We start from the raw sequence: 23,822 nt of genomic DNA, 5'->3' as shown, positions 1-23,822 counted from the left end.
TACAAATAAATAAATAAAAATACAAACGGATTTTTTTAAATTAAAAATTAAAAAAATTTTAATATGTGAAAAAGCTGTATTAACATCAAGTGTCATTCACTACAAGTTTAAAAAATTGTATTTGAACTTGAGTGGATGAATAAAATGCATTTTATGTACTGAAAATTTGAACAAGTTATAGGGAGAGTTGCTCTAAATAAATCTTTTGGACCCTTTCTTGCCATTTTTTGCGGTTTTGCCTCTGCTTAATAATTGCACTTAATAGTAAAGTTTCAGCTATAAAAAAAATCATCTGATTCGGACAACTTTCCACAAACATACAGAAGCACAGCGAAGTAATAAGATACAGCTCTGTTGATGCTATATTACAGCGTCACATGATTTTTGCGCAAAATATTTCTATTGGTTAAACGCACTCTTCGCAAGCGTACTCGTTTGGACACTTTTATGCTGGTAACGTAAAAGCACGTTTGTCAGCTACGTTTCGAGCGTACTCGTGTGGACGGGCCTTAAGAAATGCTTGCAAATGTTAAAGTTCTTCATAACAGGTGTTTCTTATAATACATTAACATTTTTTTGCATCTTTATTTTTATTCATATAAGTGACCATCTTAATTCGTATGTATTCTAAAATTGGTTGTGTTCCATACTCTAATTATTTTAATTGGAAATTTATATTTCTAGGATGGAGGGAAAAAACTTCATGCATTAGATGAGGAATTAAAACAGATGCAAGTGGCTGAAACTAAAGCTGATACACAACACAGAAATTTAAAAGATGCTTTAAAGGAAGAAGTGAAGAAGAAAGCCGAGCTAACTAAAAATTTCAAAGATGTAATTTTTCATTTTTATTATTTTCACATTATCATAAAATAATTGTATACTTTTGCAGTCTTATATTTGCTGCAGTTTTCCAAATGAATTTATTTGTAGGTCTCTACTGTTTATTTTACTGTTTTCTCTCTTATTTGGCAATTTTAAATATTGGTCAGTAAGATGAAACTAGAAAATACACACACACAGTTATATGTATGTATGTATGTATGTATGTATAGTATATATATATATATATGGTATAATTCTTCAATTTTGTGGTACACACTTTAATTTCATCTTCACTAACCAGAGAAAATATTTTTCTCTAAAAATCAAGGAAAAATATAAGCTGTAAATGTATGCAATTAATACTTTTATGATAGTAGAATTCTACTTAATTATAACAATGATATCCGCTAATAAATAGGTATATTATTCAGCACTTTGAAAACAATATTGGAATCTTGTCGACTGCTCATATCTGCATTCTTATCAGAGTCAACTATACATATGGAGTCCAATCTTCAGTTCAGTAGGTTGATAATGTAACATTTTTTTTGAATGAACTCTATGTTGTTCCTTAATTAATTTAAGATTAAATTCCAAGCTATTTATATGCATTTTGCTAGTTTTTAATTCCAGCACTTTATTTTTCCTGTAGATATTATTGAAGATTGTGAGTCAAAAGTAAATATTCATATTCTTTTCTCTAATAATCAAAATGTGTTGAGTGAGTACAATTGATTAGTCATGCCATAAGAAATCACAGTTGCAGTATGTTTACATGATTTTTTTGACCTTTTCAAGTAAATGCTCACAGAATGCATTAATTACAAGCATGTTGGTAGGTTAAAATTTTCATTACATCTATTCCAACCGACATTTAATCCATCTTCCATAGGTTCTGCCAAAATCTACTTATTTATTTCTTTGCTTAATATTGTCATCCTTAGAGAATTTTTTCTTCTGGTTTTTGATTTGGGCAGGGTACTGAATTTCAACTGTCTAAATCAGGAATGGGCAAAAGCTGGTCTGTGAGCCAAATGCATCTCTCCTAATTGCTTAATCTGGCTCGTTATGAAATCCCATGTAACAACATTTTCATCTCTTTTCTACCCAATTTTGTGCAATTACCAAAAACAGAAGCATGACTGTGAATGTATTGCTATAGTGTATATATGCATAAATACGCATGACAATATTAGCGATCAACTTCAGCTGAGAACATTAGATGTGTTATTGCTTTAGCACTTTCAACATCGATAGTGTGATGTATACACGCATGGAAATAAACCATGTTTCATCAATATTTCCATTTTGACTAAAATCATACAATCATGCCTTCCAGGTGTTGTTTTTTTTAATTGCAGCAGCTGTGCCCAAGAATCATGTTGGAAAATATCTTAAGTTATAAATCTTGAAGTCATGATGTTTGAGAAATATTCATATATTCATGGAATGATGTTTACTTATCTGACAAATTCTAATTTTTCAATCTAAAATTTGTTCTTTTCCCCTTTCCCATCCAAGCTGGTGCAAATGAGCTGCAACCTGTTGATGTGAGAATAACTTGTTTATTTAATATGAAATAGCAGAAAAATGCTAAAAAATCTGGAACCAAAATCTTGACATTTATGCTAAATAGTTTTTATGTGATGAGTTTTGACCAAGATTGCTGGAATGAAGTGACATGTAACATAGTCTATAATTATTTTAGATGGTAAGAAGTTTGTTACTAGGTGCAACTGAATGAAATCAGATCTACCCATTATCTTACAAAATTACAAAGAATTTTACCTGTTGAAAGATGAAAGTAAATTTCTACCAATTTGAAAGGAAATTTCTTTCTAAAAGTCTTTTTTGATGCCAACAATATATCTGCTGCTACAAGGTTTTATTATGACAACGATGGGTTATTTTTGACAGACTTGGTAATGTAAGAGTAGAAATTTTATAGCAGAAATATATTATTTATTACTATGGAACTTGAAAAATATCTTGCAAAATGAAAAAACTTCTTTATTTCTGAGATTTTTTTTTTTTTTTTTCTTTTTTTCTTTTTTTTTCCTCCCAAACGTAATACATTTAATCAGGTAAACTGTTATCATATATTCAGTTTTTTAGGATTAATTCCTTAAGTTGTTTATCTGTTTATTTTTAAAAAAATTCAAATTTTAAACTGGAACATAAATATAAAGATAAAATTACAGGGTAATCATGTAGTATGTAGTTTACAACTGTTAGTTATTTTTTTAGATGGCAGCACTAAAACTGATTCTTGTTTTAATAATTTTGTTTCCCATCCTTTTATTCCACTTTTTAATTTTAAAATAGTGTTTTAATAGCACTATCTAAAAGACAACTGAATGAAAGTGGTAGATCGCATATTACATTACTTATTTCAGCTTTTAAAGTTTTTAAATTAATTTTTTTAATTAATATGTTTTTTAATGGTAAACTCTTTTTTTAAGGTGTTAGATTGTCATCTAAAATCTTCAGATTGCATTTATCGATCATCTGTTGTTTCATATTCTTATTTACTTAAAGTGGAATTTAACTGTTAAAGATCAAAATGCTGTTTTTAAAGACTTTTAAAAACAATTTTAATAGCAAATTCTTATTCAAGGTATTAGACTGTAATCCAAAGTCAGATTACAATTTTTAATTAGATAATTAATTTATCTATTATCTGTTGTTACATCCTCTTATATATTTCTAATAAGAAAATTGCAGTAATAAAGTTGCTTAATTTCATTTTTGACCTTTATACTTTGTAATAGTGTTTGATCTGTAATAGAAGCCTGCATATGTTTAAAAATATTTTTTTATAAATTAGTATTGGTTAGTTAATAAATAAATGTAGCTAGCATAATGTGAAGCTCCCTCCCTTAGCAAAATACTTTTAGAGACGTGGAAGCTAAGGGATTAAATAAAATATGTATAGGAATGAAGTTAGCTAACTATGCAAAAGAATTTCCAATAACTAGGGCAAATGGGGAATTATCTAAGATCAACTTACAGATATTCAACTGTAGGTTTAAGGGAGTGATTGATGGTGGAGCAGAAGTTACGGTAATCCAAAAATTGGTAGTTCCAAAGAAATATTTGGAGTCTGGAGGGAAAATATGGTTACATCCCGCCGTAGAACCCGTGGTAGAAGCCCAATTAGTTACAGTACCTATAAGTATCTGGTCAGGAGAAGAGGATTTGCAGCCTTATGTATATGTTCAAGAGGCACTAGTGACACCTCAAGATTTTAGACTCCTCAGGAAACAAAGGAATATTTACTGGGGAGAAAATAAGGAAGAAAAACTAGTATTGGGAGTTGATGAGGTATCGAGAAACTTGGACGTAGAACCGACAGATCTGTAAAAAACCAGTCCTGAGATTGAAAGTGAGGCACAAATAGCTCGAACTACGCTGTTGACAAGGAGTAAAGTTGAGGAGGAAGTAGAATCAGGAGGCAGTGAGCAAGTGCCAGATGATAGCCAACCTCTATCACAAACCCAACCTTTTAGACAGGAGTAAGCAGAATATGGTTTGAGAAGCGCATTTATGGATGCACATAACAACAAGAATGGGTATTGGCTAGAGTTGGGAATTTTGTACCATATGGGAAGTTACAATGGGCAGCATTGTAGTCAATTAGTTATTCCCCGATGAGGTGGGGGAAAAAAATTGAGGTTGGCTCATAAAAGCTTACAAGGGGGGCACTTCACAGCAAAGAAGACAACGGAAAGGATTAAAATGTCATTTTGTTGGGAAAGATTGTCGAAAGACGTTCGAAAGTGGTGCGAAGCTTTCAAGGAATGCCAGCTACGAAGGAAAAATAATGTGAAGAATAGGGCTCCAATTACAGCAATAGAGAGGCTGTAATTCCTTTCGAAGTGGTAAATGCAGACATTTACGGCCAATTGAGCCGAAATTCTTATGAGGGCACCAGTATGTGTTTATGTGTAGTCAATCAACATAGCAGATGGCCGGAGGCAGTTCCACTAAAAGTGGTGACAGCAAAGGCTACCTGTCACACTTTCGCTGAGATTTTCATGCAAACAAGAGTTTCAAGAATGATCGTCATGGGTAATGGAATGAACTTTAAGGCTAAACTAACACAAGAGTTTTTGAGCTGATTAGAGGCCTCGCCAAAATTTTCTATGCCAGGTTGTCCACTGTCAAACGAGTTAATAGAAAGGTGGATTGGAACAATGAAATCAATGTTGCATGATGCAATAAATATGCAAGAACGAAACTGGAAGGAGCACTTATAATATTTATTATGCTGTTATAGGGAGATACTGAATTCAACTACCGGAGTCTCATCATATTTGTTAATGTATGGTCATGTACCAGTTGGACCACTAGCGAAACTTAAATCAAGTTGGGTAGATGAGCCGATGTTACCACAAGGAGTTGGGAAATCCATTACTGAATGTTTAGTTTCACTTAGAAATAGGTTACAGGAGGCAGAGAAATTCGCTAAAGAAAATTCGGAAACTAAGCAACAGAAATATGTTCATCATCATAATTTGAGACTTAGAGAAAAAGAATTTGAGATAGGAGATGAGGTATTAGTATTAATACCGACATCAACAAACAAACTTGGAATGGATAGGACCAGGAGAAATAGTTGAGAAATAGTCTCCACATTCATATTTGGTGAAATTACCAGATGAATCGGTTAGACATTTGCATCAAAATAAGTTGCGGAAGTACATACAACCCATAAATGCAGTACAAATAGTTTATGAAGCTGACACAATTCAGAGAGGTGCAGCTTGCGACTATTCAACGAAAGCCGAAAGTAGAAAAGCTGTTAACTAGGACAGGTATTTCAGTTGAATGGAAATATTTAGATAAGGCACAGAAAGATCAGTTGAGCAGATTGATCAAATCTTTCTATGTTGTGTTTGATGGGGAAATTAAATGTGCTAATTTAGTAAAGTATCCCTTAACATCAGGTTAAAGTTTCATTTATGACATAATTGTTTATTCATCAATGAGGGAAGAACATCTTACATTTAAAAGCTGTACCGAGTACTTTACAGACATTAGACTTTACGCCTAGTTAAGAGAAATGCTCTTTTGCCAAATCAGAAGTTAGGTATTTAGGTCGTATAGTAGGCTTGGGCAGACATGGCCCGGATCTGGAGAAATTGCAGATCATTAAAAAGTTGAAGTCATCTAGAACCAAAAAGGCATTAAGATCAGTGTTAGGATTATACAATTACTATAAGGAGTATATTCCAGATTATGCAAAAATAGCTAGGCCGTTAACTGATCTTAAGAGAAAATCTGCACCTAATGATATACCCTGGGGGACTGCAGCAGAGAAGGCATTCTAAGAATTAAAGGATGTATTGTGTGTGGCATCATCCTTATATATGCTGGATATATGGAAACTTTTTGAAATTAATGCAGACGCCTCACTAAATAGGTACTGGAGCATGTTTTCTGCAATGGGATGAGTATGGGAAAGCCAGACCTATAACATTTGCTAGCCAAAAATTAACTAGTGCTCAGTCTAAATGGAGTACTATAGAAAGAAAAGCATATTTGGGCTTTAAACAAATTCGAAACAAAATTGTTTTGCATACCAACCATAACCCTTTAAAGTATTTGACCGAAGGGATACCCCGTAATGCTAGATTACAAAGATGGGCATTAGCGTCATCTAGATTCCAGGTGATGGTAATGCATAAACCGGGAGCTAAAAACTTGGATGCAGACGCCTTCTCTAGGATCCCTCACGAATGTATAAGTAACCAATAAAGTGAAAGGAAAAAAAAGCAAATGTTTGATATCATAATGTTTTTTTTTTGTGTTTGTTTTTGCAACATTAGGAAAAAAAAAATGTTATGCTAATATGTCAAACAGTTTTATTGACATTGGAACTTTTTTTTTTTTTTTCTCTATGGTGGTTACTGTAGAAAATGAAATATCCATTACTGATACGTCATTATATTGTTTTGTGTTATTATGGTAGCTCTAGAAAAAGAAGTATTCATTGCAGAAGTGTCAAAGAGCTGTACTGGTATTGCAATGCTTTTGTTTGTATTACTATAGAAATTTGAACATGTGCAGTGTTAATGTTTTTGTTTTGTTTGTTTGTTATGATCTCAACATTAAACCAGTGTTTGGTTAACTCTCAACATGACCGTCCTTTTTTTTTTCCTCTCTGGTTTTACCGTCTTCTTCTCCTTTTTCTTTTCTTTTTTCCTCTCTCTCTTCTTCTTCTCTCTCTTTTTTTCTTTTTCTTTCTTTCTCTCTCTCTATAACATTGCTAAGAACTAAGCAATGGAAGTGACTTAAAAAAGGCTTTCCTCTAATCACAATCTGAAGTAAGCCCACCAAGCAGAAGGGAAAACTCACTGAAAAATATTCTTCAATTAAAATGTTCACAATTAAGCAAGAAAACAATGAATTATACAAATTAACTGCCAACTAAAAAAATTTAGTACAAAAGTGCTAACAATGTAAACGTGAGGAAACTCTTAAGAACGGGTATGCGGAAATTAATTTAAAAATAGAACTTAAATTAAATGAGAATTAATTAAAAAAGAAATGGATATATAAACAATTGAAAATAAGCAATATAGTTTTACAATTTTCGTTAAAGCTAAGATACATAATTAAAATGACTAAATCAAATACAGTCTATAACTTATGGAAACAATAGACAATAAATTTGTGATGACATGAGAGGTCATGTGAGCATGCATAACTATAACGTCACAAAAATCACGTGATCTGTGATGTCATTTGCGATTTTTTATGACTTTTGTCTTCTTTTGCTACTTTAGTTGAAAATTTACTGGTAACACTGGGCCAATCTGCACCCCGCAGTTTTGATGATGGCGCATTACATTTTTAACAAAAGCAGCCAAGCAAGAGACGTCCTTCATCAAGCGAGCATAGGCGGAGAGAGAGGGGGGTAGTAGGATTGCGACAATATTTATAGTAAAATAGTTCTTTAATCTGATTGGCTAAAACTTATAAGCAATGGAATAGTTTCAAGATGACATAATGCGAAATATGCTTTCGTATATGACACAGTTTAGAGAAAGTTATTACTAGCGATAAAGTACCCAAATTAAAATTAAGCAATTAAGAGGCATTTTAAATTAGAATTTTGATTTGCATTTCTTTTTATCTTACATATCCCCTCTTCAAAGAGAAAAAGGCTTGGAGACAGAAACTTTTTAGAAAGCATTAAAATAGTAGCGAAAGAAAGGAAATACAATTTTTAAAAAAATAATCATAAAATTTTGATCTAAATGTTTTAAAATAACAAAATCTTGTAGACATTATTTTTAACAAAAAAATGCAAACTAAAAATGCCGCTGAAATTTTGAAAGTCTGCAAGCCCACTTTTCTGTAAACATACTATAAAAAAAGTCCTAATTTTTTCAATAAATAACAGAAAAAGTTCACAGTTCTTGGAATATTTACTTCAGTATCATAATCATATTTTGCAATCCTTAGCTTGAAAATCTTCAGATATATTTTAAATATAAAAAATTTAAATACATCTATAAATTACGTCACAAAATTACAAGAAATTTACTAGCATATCAATCACATTTTTTTATCAATTGAGCAAACTGGTGTTTATTCTTCACCAGTGGCCAAAAGATTTGCCAAATTATCAGTTACTGTAGAAAAGGCCTCCATTCCTTGGATAGATGTAACTCTCCTTTTTCGAGCTGCTGTATCATTCCATTAGTTAAAAATAATTAATTACACTCCATTACATTAAAAATAATTATTGTTATATATGAAAGAAAGTGGGAGACTTCAAAGTTTATCTTGAAAACATTAAAGAAATACATACAGTTAAAAAATTTCAAACAATAATTTCATTCTTAAAATAGGGTAAAAATTCAAAAGTATAAATTCAAAGAAATTTAAGCAATAGTACAAAAATATTATTCGTGTTAGGAACCTTCCCTAAGTAAGACTTAATTAATAATAATTCTTAACCTAATTTTTATCAAATTCAATTATTCCCCCCCCCCCCAATTCAGAAACACAAAACTACATTTTAAATAAATTATAAAATTTTTGCATTATTAACTTTGATCGTAAAAGGATTTAAGCAAAATATTACCCTCAATCAACCATGAGACAACACAATTATTTATAAATGCAAAATTATTTATAATGCAATTTATTTTAAAATGTAATTTACTCAATTTGGAACTTAGACTTTGGAACTTAATACCACTTCCATATCACATTTGATGATATTTTTGATAATATACCATTCTTGGAATGGAAAAAAAAGGCACTGAAAATTTTTGAAGAATTTGCCAAATAAAGTACAAAAGACTATTTTGTCTTTTCCACTTCACTGGTAAGGGTTGTTGAACTTATCACTCTGGATGTTTAATTTTCCTTCCACACGATGAAAACATTGCGAATATTGCAAGCGAGCAAGAATCATTAACTATATTTCACTACTTTGCGGCACTGACCTTTATTCGAAAGACTTTTGAATATGCCATTAAATCACACACCGGAGACGAATTTGATGATTCACTGGAAGTTTCAGGCAGCAGAGTTCTTTTCACGTCGCATAGAAAGCAAACACAACACTCACTCCATCAATTCGAAGCAGTTTTGAATCTGGTATTAATCACTTCTTAATTTTTTTGTTTCCGCAATCACTTGATACTTTGAAAAATGCTGGGGTTGCGGCAGCACGTAGATATCCATCGGAGAGAAGCTTCACCACACTACTATCCCGTTGACTTTTTTTAATTTGTCATATTTTGGCAGTCGGAAACTTTTGAAGAATCACAAAAATCACTTGATATTCCAAATATATCTATTAGTTGTTGCACTTCACAATAAGAGCCAACTTACACCCCACAATTTTGATGATGGTGCATTATATTTTTAACAAAAGCAGCCAAGCAAGAGGTCCTTCGTCTAGCAAGCATAGGCAGAGAAAGAGGGGGGGGGTAGTAGGATTGCGACAATATTTATAATAAAATATTTCATTAAACTGATTGGCTAAAACTTATAGGCAATGCAGTAGTTTCAAGATGACATAATGTGAAATATGCTTTCCGATATGACGCAGTTCAGATAGAGAAAGTTATTACTAGAGATAAAATACCCAAACTAAATTAATTAAGAGGCATTTTAGCAATTAAGAGGCATTTTAAATTATAATTTTGATTTGCATTTTCTTATCTTACATATATATGTGTGTGTATGGTAGGTAATTAACATATTTGAGACATTGACATATTTGAGAATGGTTTAAAAATTCAATACAAAACATTACAATACAATTCAATATAAATAATGATATCAGAGTTGCCAACTCTCCCGATTTAGGTGGGAGACTCCCGATTTTCGACCGCTCTCCCGCCAACCCGATTTACAATATATTTCTCCCGACTTTTTCTTATTCTTAAAATTTCTCACGATTTTTATGGAACTTGGCTTAATACTTTGTTATATGAATAAAAAAAGTGCTTTTGGACGTCTGAAAGCAATTTAATTTTCTCTACATTATACAGTCAAAAGTCGTTAATTCGGATACCCATAATCCGGAATGATCTATAATCCGGACCTCAAAGCTAAAAACTTTCTGCGCATGCGCCGCATTGACACATACGCATAGGCGTTTACGCGTGCGCGTAAGACCTTTATGCGCACGCTCATATGCGTGTGCGCAAGTGCAGAATACGTTTTCACGTGCGCGTTTAACGTATAACGGATGGTATAAGCTAAAATTATACAATTATCTATTTCAGTTAATGTTGATGCTTGCGTTATTCCTTAATCTTCGAATTGGATGCAGCTTATTATTTTTTGCAGACTGTAAGAGCAATTTTATAAAAGTAAACTTGAACTTTCGATTATGTCAATTTCCGATTCTGGAGCTCCCAAAGGATCTACAAAACGAAAGTATGTCTCGACGTCCGTCAAACAAAAAGTGGAATTGCTGCAAAAAATGGATAAAGACATGAAGAAGGTGACAGAGAGGTTAGTGAGAACGAAAAAATTTCGATTGACAAGTTAGTCGGTATTCTCGGCACAGCAATTACGGGACTTGAACAGCGGAGCTTTTTAACTGAACAAGAAATTATGTCTGTTTATAGAATTAAAGAGAAAGTATTATCACATAAAACGAAACAACTTACATTGAAAGAAATGTTTAATAAAGTAAACAAATAAATATTAAGCTTCTTTTTTTGTAAATTTTGATACCCTTTAGATCATAATTGTTCTTTATTTCCTAAAATACAGTTTCATATTTTTAATTTTAGAATTTGTGTATGCCATCTTACGAGATTTAAACTGATGATCTATAATCAGGAAAAATCGATAATACGAAATCGCCGAAGTCCCGACGAGTCCGGATTAACGACTTTTGACTGTATCTAAAACAAAACCTTGCGAATCAGATAGCTTCTGCTTTGTGAGTGAGAGCATTATACGTATCCAGAAACATCATTCTCCAGTTCTCCAATGGGCTTCGAGCTCCACTGAGTGTCAGCTAGCATATATTAGCCAATGAGGACAAAGCAAGTTGTTATTTGGATGTTCTTTTTAGTTATTTCGTTCATTTTATCCTGAGTTGTGTGAGTACACATGCCTTAGGGAAATAGTTTTAGAAATTATCATCTTTTGTTACGTCTGCAAGAAAGGTGAAATACTCGTGTACGTTTCAAAAATTGTACACAGTTGACTTTCCTTCCATTATTTCCTCAAGGAAATGTAATAAATTTGCGATGTGTACTGCCTGTCCTTGCGATTTTTTGATTTCGTATGTTGGAAGGGCGAATGTTCTCAAACATGTGCGTACACAAAAACACAAGGATAACATGAGTTGTTTTGAAAAAAACGAAAAATTTAATTTTTCTTCGGAAACAAAGGACCAAAAAGTTATTAATGCAGAATGTCTGTTCTCTGCCTTTTTACTGGAGCACAACCTGCCACTGAATGCATCGGATCACGCTGCAGCTTTTATTTAGAAAAATGTTTCCCTATAGTGAAACCGCTAAGAAATACTCAAGGTGCAAGAATCAAAACAGGTGCAATTGTTAAAGAAATGGGTTTGAAAAATAAATCTTCAGTTATTGATTGCATTAAAACAGCTCCGGTCTGCCTCTCTACTGATGGAAGCAATAATACCGATTCAAAACTGTATCCAATTGTTGTTTCTTTTTTTGACCCAGAGTCTTCAGAAATTGAGTGCAGTTTACTTTATGTTCCCACTTTAGAAGGACATTTGACAGGCTTTAATATAGCACAACTAATTATTAAAACTTTAAAAGAAAACTGCAGGCACTCTGGATAATTGCTTAGCACTTGGTGTCGATAATGCACCAGTATTGGTAGGTTTGGAAGGCTGGTGTTGCAGGCATCTTAAGAAAGGAAAATTCAGATTTTCAGATTATGAGGTGCACCTGTCACCTCTCAAATTTAGCAGCTGAAAAAGGGGCAACTTCTTTACCAATAAATGTGGATGAACACATTGTTGATATTTATTATTATCTTGAAAGGAGTTCTAAAAGGAAGGAAAAATTGAAACAGTTCCAACAGCTGCATAACAGCAGTTTACAATTAGAAAACTTGGGTGAAGTTATAAAATCAGCTACGATTGACACCCAGTGGAGTTTAATTGCAAAACTGAAAGGTGCTGATGGGATTTTAAAATATAGTGAACTGTCTAGAATTGTGTTGGCCATCTTGACAGTTCCCTTTAGTAATGCAGAGTGTGAGAGGATTCTCAGTGTTGTTGCAAAAACGAGGACTAAATTTAGATCTAATATTAGAGATGGCACATTAGAAAAACTTTTATTAGCGAAAGCAGGCCTACGTGGCAATTGCTGTGAACACAATAATGATGAAGTTTCTTTCTTAAAGAAAGCAAAATCTGCCACTGTTTATAACATTTGTACGAAAACTGATTAAAGTGTCTTCTTTGTTTTTTTTTCCTTAAACGATGCGTGTAATAAAATTTTTTTATGTGTAAGGTATTTTTGTATTGCTTGCATTTAAGAATTAGTTAACTACTTAAAGTTAATTCATTATTAAAAACTATATTTTTATCATTTAAAAAATCTTTAACATTGTGAAAAATCTCCTGATTTCTTAAAAAAATCTCCTGATTTTTGAGTGTCATAGGTTGGCAAGTATGTGATATGATACAATAAGACTTTCACACTATGAATCAAAAGTTTTCGCATGTCCTCGCCAACAGATCAGCGTGACTAGCTTGCTGATGGTTGGGGGGTGCTCAGTATAAAATATCAAAAAACCTCTGTTGCCTAATAAAAGGTAACTGGTTTTTGGCATTGTACATTGTATCAAAGTGTTTTTATAAAAATACAAAATCCTACAAATTAAGTACAAAATCTTACAAAATTAAAATTTCAAGACAAATAACTTGTAGGATCCAGTCTTTTCTAAAAATTTAGAAACGAGAAATGAATATTACCTTACAACAAGAAGAAAAAAAAATTTTTGATGAAAATATTTCTATTATAATACAAATTAAAATGCCAACTTTTCATGTTATTTAATTATGTTTTTTAGGGAAGGCATTTTAAAATATAAAAATTTTGTAACACATCATTCAGAAACACAACAAATTTCAAACGTTTCACTATTATTAAGACATTTAAAATTTACTTATAACTTCTTTACAAAACTTGAAGACTTTACAACTTTCTCTAAATACTAACATGTCCATCATATTGGTTTATCAGTTGAGCAAACTAGTGTTTATTCTTCACCAATGGCCAAAAGATTTGCCAATTAGCAGTTACTGTAGAAAAGGCCTCCATTCATTTGATAGAAGCAACTGGCCTTTTTCGAACTACTGTCATTCCATTATAAAAATTAAAAACACTATTTTATGAAAAAATAAAAGTACTTAGACTTTTTTTTAAAAAAATGTATTTTTTATAAGGTGAGAGCTTTCAACATTTATCTTGAAAACATTAAAGAAATACCTTCAATTAAAAAATTTCAAACAATAGTTTCATTCTTAAAATATAGTAAAAAATTAAAAAATATAAATTCAAAGAAAGTTAAACAATAGTACGAAAATCTTATTCGCATTAGGAACCTTCCCTAAGTAAAACCTTCAAATTCTTTATCTAATTTTTATCAAATTCAATAATTTTTTCCCCAATTCAAAAACGCAAAACTACATTTTAAATAAATCATAAATTTTTGAATTATTAACTTTGATCTAAAAATGATTTAAGCAAAATATTACCATTAATAAATCATAAAACAATGTAATTACTTAGAAATGCAAAATTACTTATAAGGCAAAGTCATTTAAAAATGCAATTTACTCTATTTGGAACTTCATACCACTTGAAAAACGCATATTCGTATCCGAGGAAAAGCACGGGGAAGATGCTACGCTCTGTAACTGACCTTGACCCGCTGTAGACGATGAAAAGTTAAATGAGCATTAAATAATCTACAGCAGCTTTTTCCCACACAGAAAATCCTGTCGACTAAATGAATAACTGTGATATTTCGGCATCAAAGTTCAGGCATGGTTTTTGCAGAGTGGTAACAGGGTTCGTAGCGGTCCTTACAAGTGCTTATAAGTCCTTATATTTGAAAATAAAATATAAAGGCCCTTATAGGTACTTACTTTTTCTTTAAAGCCCTTTTTTTTGTGTGTGTGTTTTTAGTGCTTATTTTTTGCTTTTAGTGCTCTTTTTTTTTTTTTTTTTTTTATGAACGCGCAATTTTTCCCCGTACCAAAGCCAAAACTAAATAAACAACTTTTCTTCCTTATATGCAACGTTAGATGGTGAATCATACACCTGGAAATTGCTTTCCCCCCCTTCTCTGCGTTAATGTAACCTATGGTGCGCGCGAGAGTAGACAGGTGCACGTCGTTCTGTTGGTCAAAGAATTGCGAAAACGGTAGAAAATCCCAGTACATTCGGTATTCTTTTCCTCCCACCCAAATACTACACACGTTTGAATTTCTATCAAGATTTTAATAATTTGCATTCTCGTTCCGCGTGGTCAGTTCATATTCGTGTTTATTATGATCGTTATGCTTATATTATGAGCATATGAATGAATATTTATAATAATATAGTTGCAGTAACTGCTGAAGTATAAATAAACTTCCAAAAATGGGTGTGTTTTTACACAGATTAGCTTTCTAAGGAATAATATTCGGAATGGCTTAAATAAAAGGAAAGTAACCGAATAGTCAAATTAATTTTTTTCTTCTTTTTTTTTTCCTCAATTTATTATACAGTACGGAAGTTGGGAGCTCCTTCCCTTTCTCCGAAAAATCTCTAATATTGAAGCAGCGGACTTTTTTTTTTTGTCACTGTCCAATCTGGATTGAATAGGACTGAAAGTTTTTGCGGTCTCCCCAACCTAAGTGAAGATTGATTCTATTCCGGAAATTTAACGCAGTCTGTTGAAAATTAGAATCAGAAACATACCAGATTAGTAAGTCTCTTTCTTTTCCTTTATTTAGTTCTTTATTCTCCGAATACCGGCAGCTGTTGATTCCAATAGCGTAATATCATGTGTGGAAGAATTACGCCACACGTATTGCGCAATAACGTTTGTGGTATTTTGCAGAGATAATTTTTGATGTTCAGTCCGAGATTTGTTTAATAACACTTAAAAGAGTTTTACTGTGCTTTCTAAGCAGAATATTTCTCGGTTCCGTTGGTCTATTTTTATATGATGCACATATCGAAATGTCAAAATAATTTATTTAGCTAAGAAATCTAAAGAACGACTACAATCTCCCCCACTCCTCTTTTTCCAGTTACTATCCGGAATATTCGGCAATTTCCAATTATGCGGGTTAGTTAAGCTTTTACTGTTAAAGGATGACCGCATGAAGCAATTTCCCGTCTTCTGATTTCAGAAATGTGCCTCTTTTTTACTTAAATTACTTTGCTTGGAATATATGTTAAGGGAAAACTGTTATGCAATGAAAATTTAGAAAATGTTCAGAATTTTAATTTATGTTTTATTTAAATATTAATATGAGTGGAAAAATAAATTGTACTTATTATTAGGTGCCAAACGAATACAATTAATATGGCTTTTTATTATTTATTTTCTATATTTTGAACTGAAATTTCAATGCTCATTCTCTTAATAAATATTGCATTGCTCATATTTTAAATTACAAGCCTAATTTTTCTTTTAAGGTTATGCAGTTGTATATAATGTAATTAGACAAGTGCTTATTTTTTCCTTAAAATGTGCTTATAGGTGCTTATTTTTTTAACTAAAATGTGGCTATGAACCCTGGGTAAGGCTAATGCAAACGAAGAGGCAAGTTTATTTAGCTTTTAATGGTGCACCTTTCTTCCATAGCTTTAATTCAATTTTTACCATAGATCATGCTTTACTTCATATGAAATTCTCTAAATCACATATTCAATAGTAGTTTAAACCAAGTACAGCTGAAGTTAAACTTTATCATTACTATTTCTAACAAAGGAAAGATAGATCAAGCAGCAGCGAGATGTATAGCACAGGAGGAGAGGCGAGCTTCTGATGCAAAATGGCACGCATTCATTATTGATAGTAGCGGTTACATAATAGGCTAGCAAATTCTAGAAGGTACTGGTCTAGGGGGAAGATCCTGAATTGCAGAAAGTTAATTAAAGGTTGCGTGTTCGTGAAGAGCAAAGCCATCACATTTTTTTATATTTTACATATATTAATGTATAATAGTGCTATTGTCTTTTTATGTGTGTGTTTTGGTGTCCTGATGTGTAATAAATATATGGTTATAATGACGAAGTGTGTGAAGAATATTTTCCTGCTGTGGTGAATGTTTCTTAAAAAACGAACCAGCCTCATGCTTGGAATGGCACAAGATTACACATAATATATTTATTTGTGCATGAATTCTTAAATTTTGATAATTTTTTTATTACCTGTGTAACTCATTGTAAGAGTTAATTTGTTTTTAAAGCTTCTATTTTATTTTATTTTAATATACATTTTTTGAATGTTTCTTAGGAAAAGTATGCATTGGCCCAAAAAGAAAAAGAACTGGAAAAGCTAAAGAAAAAGTTGGAGGAATTAAAGTTAATTTATGATCAAGATAACGAAGCCATAACAGCAGCTGAAAATCACTTTCATGCTGTTAATGCAGGTCTTAGTGATGCTAATGGTGAAGAAGCAAGTTTGGCTGCTCAGCTTATTGGTAAGAAAAATTCTGATGATTAATTTTAATAAGAATTGCTACATTGAAAACCTGGTGATGCATATTTTAATATTTCTAATCTGTTTTTAAGACTGTTTTATGTGGATTACTTTACTAAACTAATCTGTAAGAATTAACAGTGACTAGAAGTGCCAGATTGGATCTTTCTAAAGTCAAATTTCAGAAATATGGCCATTTTTTCTGTTTCTTATTTAGATGCTATCAAAGAAACTATTGCATCTTTTATTTATTTCTTAGTAGATCTTTGCTGTTAATTTTTCTTTCATATGGCTTTTTGGTTATATTTAGAATCTTACGTAAAAATCACTTGTAATTTTTATAATTTTCATACAAATTGGTCATTTGCATGTGAAAATATTTTTACCTCCAGAATGAAGATTTTGTTTTGTTTCTTCAGTTGCTAGTTTTTTGATTACGTGAAAAGGATTATTACAAAATCAAACTTCTACCTGCAGTATGCTTGTAACTCCATTGTATGGTAGAATCTTATTAAAATGATGTCTAACATTCAAAAAAATTTTGGTCTTACTTGAAAGTAGTGAAACCATGAAAAGTCAAAATCATTCAAAATTTTAGTGAGTTTTATTATTAGTGATGTTCAGTATTGTTATCTAATTACATATTCCAAGAAATACAAGTCACTCTAACAAAAAAGGCCTTGAAGATAAAAACTTAACTCTAAAAGAAGCCCATCTTCAGTATTGCCAAAATTTTTGAACTACATTAGTAGGGGAAGAATCGAAAAATAGCAAAGGATGGCACATAATGTCAGAGATTTTGTGATGCCACTGGACATGAGTTCACACTTACATGACCTCTAACATTATCAGAAAATCAGTCTGCTTAGTTTCCATAACCTACAGCCTGTAATTAGTTTCTTGGTCATTTTATAGTGTACTCTAGTTTTGACAAAAATCTTAAAATCATATTGCTATTTATCCATTGTTTAAATTCCCATTCCTTCTTTAAATTAATTATCAAGTAATTTAGGCTGTTATTTTTTGTTTAATTTTTTCGTACTTGTTGTTGGATGTTTCCTCAGGTTTGAGTTTTTAACCCTTTCAAGATGGGCATCCCATACATGCCTTCCCTAAGAACGTCTCTTACAGCTGGGTGTCCCATCCACGCATCACTAGAGATTGCATTCAGAGGACGGGGGATGTGTACACGCATTTTAAGCTGGAACGTTTTTCTGAAGGCCACTAGATGGCATCCTATGTCCATTACTTTTGAACAGTTTTAGTTTCCTGACCTTGAGTTTGATATATGTATATTGCCTGACTTTGGTATTTTACTCATCAAGTGTTGCGAGGGTAGGGGGAGGGAAAGCATAAACAGAGGTGGGCTCTTTAAATCGCTGTGCGCTAATGAAAACATTCTGGTGTCTGATTTATATCCAGTTCCTTTTTTTATTCTATTTTTTCCCTCTACAGTGTACGGTCTTTTAGGGCTACTGCGTGAAGTTCTTTTACGTTTTGCATTGCCTTCAGATATATTACCGTTTCTTCTCTTTTTATTTAGGAAAGCCTCACCTCCAGTCAGGCGCTATTTATCAGAGAAAGAATACCCTCGTATGGTTAGTGAACCATTTACTAACGCAAATGAGAGTGATTTACTAACGCAAATGAGAACGAGAGTGAAATGAGAGTTCATTTTCTAAAGAGTTAGAAAGTGATATTTCTCGAGATTTACCACATTCAGTCTTCATTTTAAATTTTGTTACTTCTTACTGTAAATAGTCTTTATTATGTTGTTTTATTAATTTTAAACTTTATTGATGGGTTTTTATCAATTAAAACTGTGAAATAATTTGAGTAGCACTTCCGAAAATTATTTTACAAGATAAGCAATTTTTAAAGTATATTTTCATGTAAAATAAAGAAAAAAACGTTATTAAGTACTAATTTTAACATAAATAAGAGCTCAATTAATAATCTAAAATGATACTAAAAATTACGATGCTAGAAGCGAAACTTTTTTTTTTTTTAAAAATAAAATTAGGCTTAGCGATGCAAAACCTCTGTCCTGTATGGTCACTGCCTTCGATTCCCTTCTGTCCCGCAGGAATGTCTTAAACAAAGGTGCGCTGTCGCGAAAAGGTTAATGCTGTTATGCTAATTTATTTGGAGTTGCCCATTTAGTTTTTTCAGTTCATTGTTTCTTAATTTATTTTAATTAATTGTTAATGCTTTACAATTAGTTTTTAGTTCTGATTGATAAACTTATTTCCATTCTTCAAATTCTGATTTTTAATGAAAGTTATGATGGTTCACTCTCAAATTTGTCTGTACTGTTATTTAGAAATCTGATGCTACTTTAATTTTTTAGTTTCTAGAGCTTCAACTCTACTGGTATTTTGTTAAAACCCATATTTTCTTTTTTTTTTCCTCTCTCATCTCTCCCATTTTAATAGCATACACTTAAATGTAGTAACATCTGTAGACTCATCCAATATTAGAGAAAGCAATGATTTATTCATTTCAATTTCTATGAACAGTTCAGGTGAAATGACTTTCATTATAAATGCTCTATTTTATCTTTTGTTAACGTAAAATCTTAGATGATGAATTTGGTGGCATTGCTTTCTTAAAAGTTTAGCTCAAATGGTCTATGGATTACTGTAAAGGCTCTTATTTTTGCAAGGCTTTAATATTTGCGATTTTCGCAAACCCGTCATAATCGCGAAAATTTAAGCCTCGCGAAATACTTTTTTTTTCCACCTCAAATAATAAAAAAATCAGAAATTTTTCACTTACGCAAAATTTAATGATTTATTGCACAATTACAAGCTTTTTCTTGACAACTTTCTTTCTTATAACTATTTTTTTGAATAATATACAACTATATTTCTCGAATATAAAACAATAAAATTAATAGAAAGCAGCTCATTCACTTAAAACACTATTTATATCAGCTTCTTTGAAGCCATTCAAAATTATCTCATGTTTGGCTTCAATACCGTTAAATACGCGCACAAGCCAAGAAGCGTGAATCGGTTTTAGTCGTGATATTCAGAAGTCCATAGATTCTTTTTCCTCTAGAAATTGAAGCTCATTAGAATACCACTCAATAAACTCATTCTTGAGCAAATGCTTGAACTCGTTAATTAGACGGGAACCGGGGGGGGGGGGGGAGAACTTTTCGGACAAGAGGAAGTTTCTTAAAATGCTTTATGCAAAAGATGTACTTTGGAATTTTTCAACTTTACATAGGTACTTTTAAAATTTTTCAACTTTCGGTTCTATTCAGATAAAATTCGCGAAATTTTCAACTCGCGAAATCACCGATATATTCATTTTCACGAAAATTACAGCCCGCAAAAATAAAGGCCTTTACGGTATTTGGATATATGGCAAGCAACAAATACAGAAAGTTTCAATTCAGACAATTTAGGTTGTTCTGTTTTTAAAATGCATTTTTAACACTATTATGAGGCAAGATTTGTTGAAAGTTTTGGTTATGCTCTAAAGAATGATTATGCTTCATTAAATCAGTTTCATATGTTGTCAGTTCATGTTTATATAGTGTGCAATAAGCTGTTCTCTTGTCTGTTTTCATTCTTTTAAGCCAGTTTTCAAACTTGGATATTTTAAGTGAAGCATTTTGAAGTTATGCTGAATTTTTTTTACGTTGCTCGTAATTGGCTCTTTAGTTAACACAGCAGCTATAATCTTAAACTTTTCAAGCATACTCACAGATCACCAAAGTATTATAAAGAAATCAATCAGACTCATGAAAACTTCAGAGTACATGCACTGTGATCATCATATAGCGTTTTTATTTAAGCCTAAATAAGTTATAATTTTTTCCATAAATTAATTTTAATAAATGCATTATTTTAACACATGCATTTAATATATATTAATTTAATTTTTTTTTTAAGTAGCAAAAGCTAGCACAAGAGAATGCTAGAGAAGTAGAAAATTTTCAAAATCACATAGGTATAAATTTTTGTAGCACAGGTTTGTCAAAAATAGTAAATTTATGAAAAATGACATGATCTAGCAGCACTGCCTGTTTTAGAAATTTTTAGAGGTACCGAGTTGCGGGCACCTTATTTGCCTGTCCTTTCCATTCATAATTATAATAGAAACTTACTGCCAAAAACTTATTTTTCTTCATTTTTAGAAAAACTGTGAAATGTTTCCTGTATTCGTATGCTTTTTATTAAACTGAATAATTGTGTATTCGTAGCATTAGTAGAAAAAGAAGGTTTTTGTCCAGATTCTATCTTTGATGTTTTCTTAGATGCACCATATTTGCACAATTCTGCAGAAAGCAAATGATTCTCTGTTTGTTCTCCTCCGACAAAAATTACTTACCCAAACCGTCACCAGCTTTCACTGTCTTGCCAGTTTGGGAGGTAGCCATTTACCTTAATGCTAAATGGACTTAACCTGTAACCCTGTTCAGCAATACTTCACTCTATTGAGGCCTTTCATGGTACATTATACAAGAGATACTACAATTTACATATAATTTCACTAAAATTATCTACATATATATAAAACTTGTAACATTGTCCACTTCCTAAGGCCTGCACATCCTGGTTAAAGCAATTCCTGGACATGAAACCATACTTAAATTACGGAAAACAAGCGTAATACTGAAACAGTAATTTCAACAAATCAAATACTAAATCAGTAAATACACGAATTTAAAAATCTATATAAACATAGGACCATGGTCTTAGTATACTATTTACATTATATACAGCATGGGAACTATTATTATATACAGCATGGCACTGTTCATAATAAAAACCTAGGCTGTCGTAATGAATGACTTTAGTCTTGAATTTGATGACTTACGGAACAAACTTCGATGTTGTTAAGCCTCAAAGACTGTGGAAGGGTCGTTCCAGGGTGAATGTAGTTTAGGAGAAAGTTTTTCTGTCGAATAAGATTCCATAAACACACCTTGTCTCTTTCTTTCAATCGATGTCCTGTTCCTCTTGTGCCGTATCAGGTCTTCATCTTCTCAGTTGGCAAGTTGACTCACTTTTGTGCCAAAATTGTGCATTACTTCAAACCATATCTGGGGATCCTGAATATATTCCTCAGGCAATGAAAGCACATCTGGAGGATGACCAACAGATCAGAAGGTAGTTGAAGGTCACAACTGAAGAGCATCTGGGATGGGGAATAGCCAATACTCATATAGATAGCATTCCAATAGGCCAGTGAAAACAAAGAGGTAACTTCTTGCCCCAGTCCTGCTGGTTTCTGGAAACCATCAACCAGAGATTATTAAGGATGCTTGATTAAATCTGTGTACATGTCTTTCTTTCTGGACAGGAACAATGGGAATGGCCCAAGGACTTGCTAAAGGCTTTATAACATCACATCCTTGAATGTCCTTTAGAAGCTTTTTTGTCTGTTTCTTTTATTAATTGGTAGATGTCTTGGATATTGCTTGATCCCTCATATCAATGCTACATTATTCAAACTGTTTGGCGTACATCAGAAGATGTGCATGAGAAAACATCTCGGAATTTTCGAAAGGCACGTTCTTCAACACTTTTCTCTTCTTCATTTAGTTCTGCAATAAATGTGTTGTTTGACGACACATAAATTGGAGGTCTAATGGTTTATGTAGTGCAGGTTACTGGAGTACATGCAGCAACCACTTTATCTTCCCTGATGACTTCTGCCGTATCACTTACATTAGCAGCTCTCACCAGGGTGAAGCTTCTCGATATGTCACGTGCACCAAGGCTACTTTTTTCGATCTGTTACACTGTTCTTAGGATATTCTATTATATTGTACCAGAAATGTCTGTTTTCAGCTACGGATCCAGGTAGTAAAAATTATGTTCTGGCAAGTACTATATTGTCTATTGATTGGTTCATGGATTTAACTCCTTTATTTTTTGTTCCAAACAAAGTTATGTCCTCAGAGGCAGAATGCAGTTCATTATTTTGAAAGTTCAATCTTTTCAGATGATGGTTAACATTGTCTCCTGTGTCCTCCATTGATATGTCTCATGCTGAAAAGTCAATTACTGCCACCACTCACTGCAGAAATCTGAAGTGGGGCTTCAGAACTCTACAATAAGTGTTAAAATGGGGCTTCTCAGTATCTAGCAACCTTCAACTTATGAGATGACCACTAATTTATTTCCCTTACTTCTTGCTATGAGCTTTCTTAACTTCTGTATCTTGGGGTGTTCTGCAGTTTCTTCGTATGTGGCCTTCAGCACCAGCTCGAGCACTTTTAGATCGGTTTGTTGCCACTAAGGCATTGAGTTGCCTGGTTAAATTGTCTAAACAAGCTATCACTTGATCCACTGGCACCTGGTCTTAAGCAGCTCTGATTGGGTGGCTGTCTGTTTGAGGTGTTTGCTTGGTTGCCTTGAATTTCATGCCATACACTAGATAACTTTGTAGATCTTTGACATCTGCCATTTACAGGCCTTTCTGTATAGGGATCCTGTATGCCATCGACGGACTACTATAGGGACAGGATTTCCCTTGTTTCTGTTGGGCAGTCTAGAGAGCCAAGATGAGACAGCCTTTTAACATCTCTTTTGAGCTCCCAGAGTGTTTCCTTAGGCCTCTGTTGGTGAGATTTTAATTGAAGCTTGCTATAGTCTTTTAAACATACCTCGCCAAAGTTCAGCTAGAGCTTCAAAGTCTAGCCTCTGGTTTTCAGACAGGGTTTGAAGGATATCTGCTATGTCTGCTTCTAGAGAAACAGCGAGGCTGCAGTTCTCTTTTTTGGAATCCCATCCAGTTGCATTTGCCTTTGTAAAAAATTGGGTATTGTACACTTGCCGAGGAGGTCTTGGCAT

General features: G+C 32.5%; 1 protein-coding gene across 3 annotated transcripts in view; it reads left to right on the top strand.

Moving 5' to 3' along the window:
• SMC2 (structural maintenance of chromosomes 2) overlaps window positions 1-23,822 on the top strand; it is a 169,523-nt gene that overhangs the window by 70,440 nt on the left and 75,261 nt on the right. For all 3 annotated transcript variants that reach the window (XM_085824803.1, XM_085824802.1, XM_085824804.1), the window contains 2 exons: window positions 685-834; window positions 16,822-17,008. In XM_085824803.1, coding sequence (XP_085680929.1) covers window positions 685-834; window positions 16,822-17,008 — 337 coding nt within the window. The remainder of the gene's footprint in view (window positions 1-684; window positions 835-16,821; window positions 17,009-23,822) is intronic.

The sequence above is a fragment of the Stegodyphus dumicola genome, chromosome 10 (assembly GCF_044657685.1).
Source record: "Stegodyphus dumicola isolate Sdum_Otavi_A_Nest chromosome 10, ASM4465768v1".
Classification (NCBI taxonomy): domain Eukaryota; kingdom Metazoa; phylum Arthropoda; class Arachnida; order Araneae; family Eresidae; genus Stegodyphus; species Stegodyphus dumicola.
The sequence above is the reverse complement of the archived record's forward strand: the minus strand, read 5'-3'. Positions and strand labels throughout refer to the sequence as shown.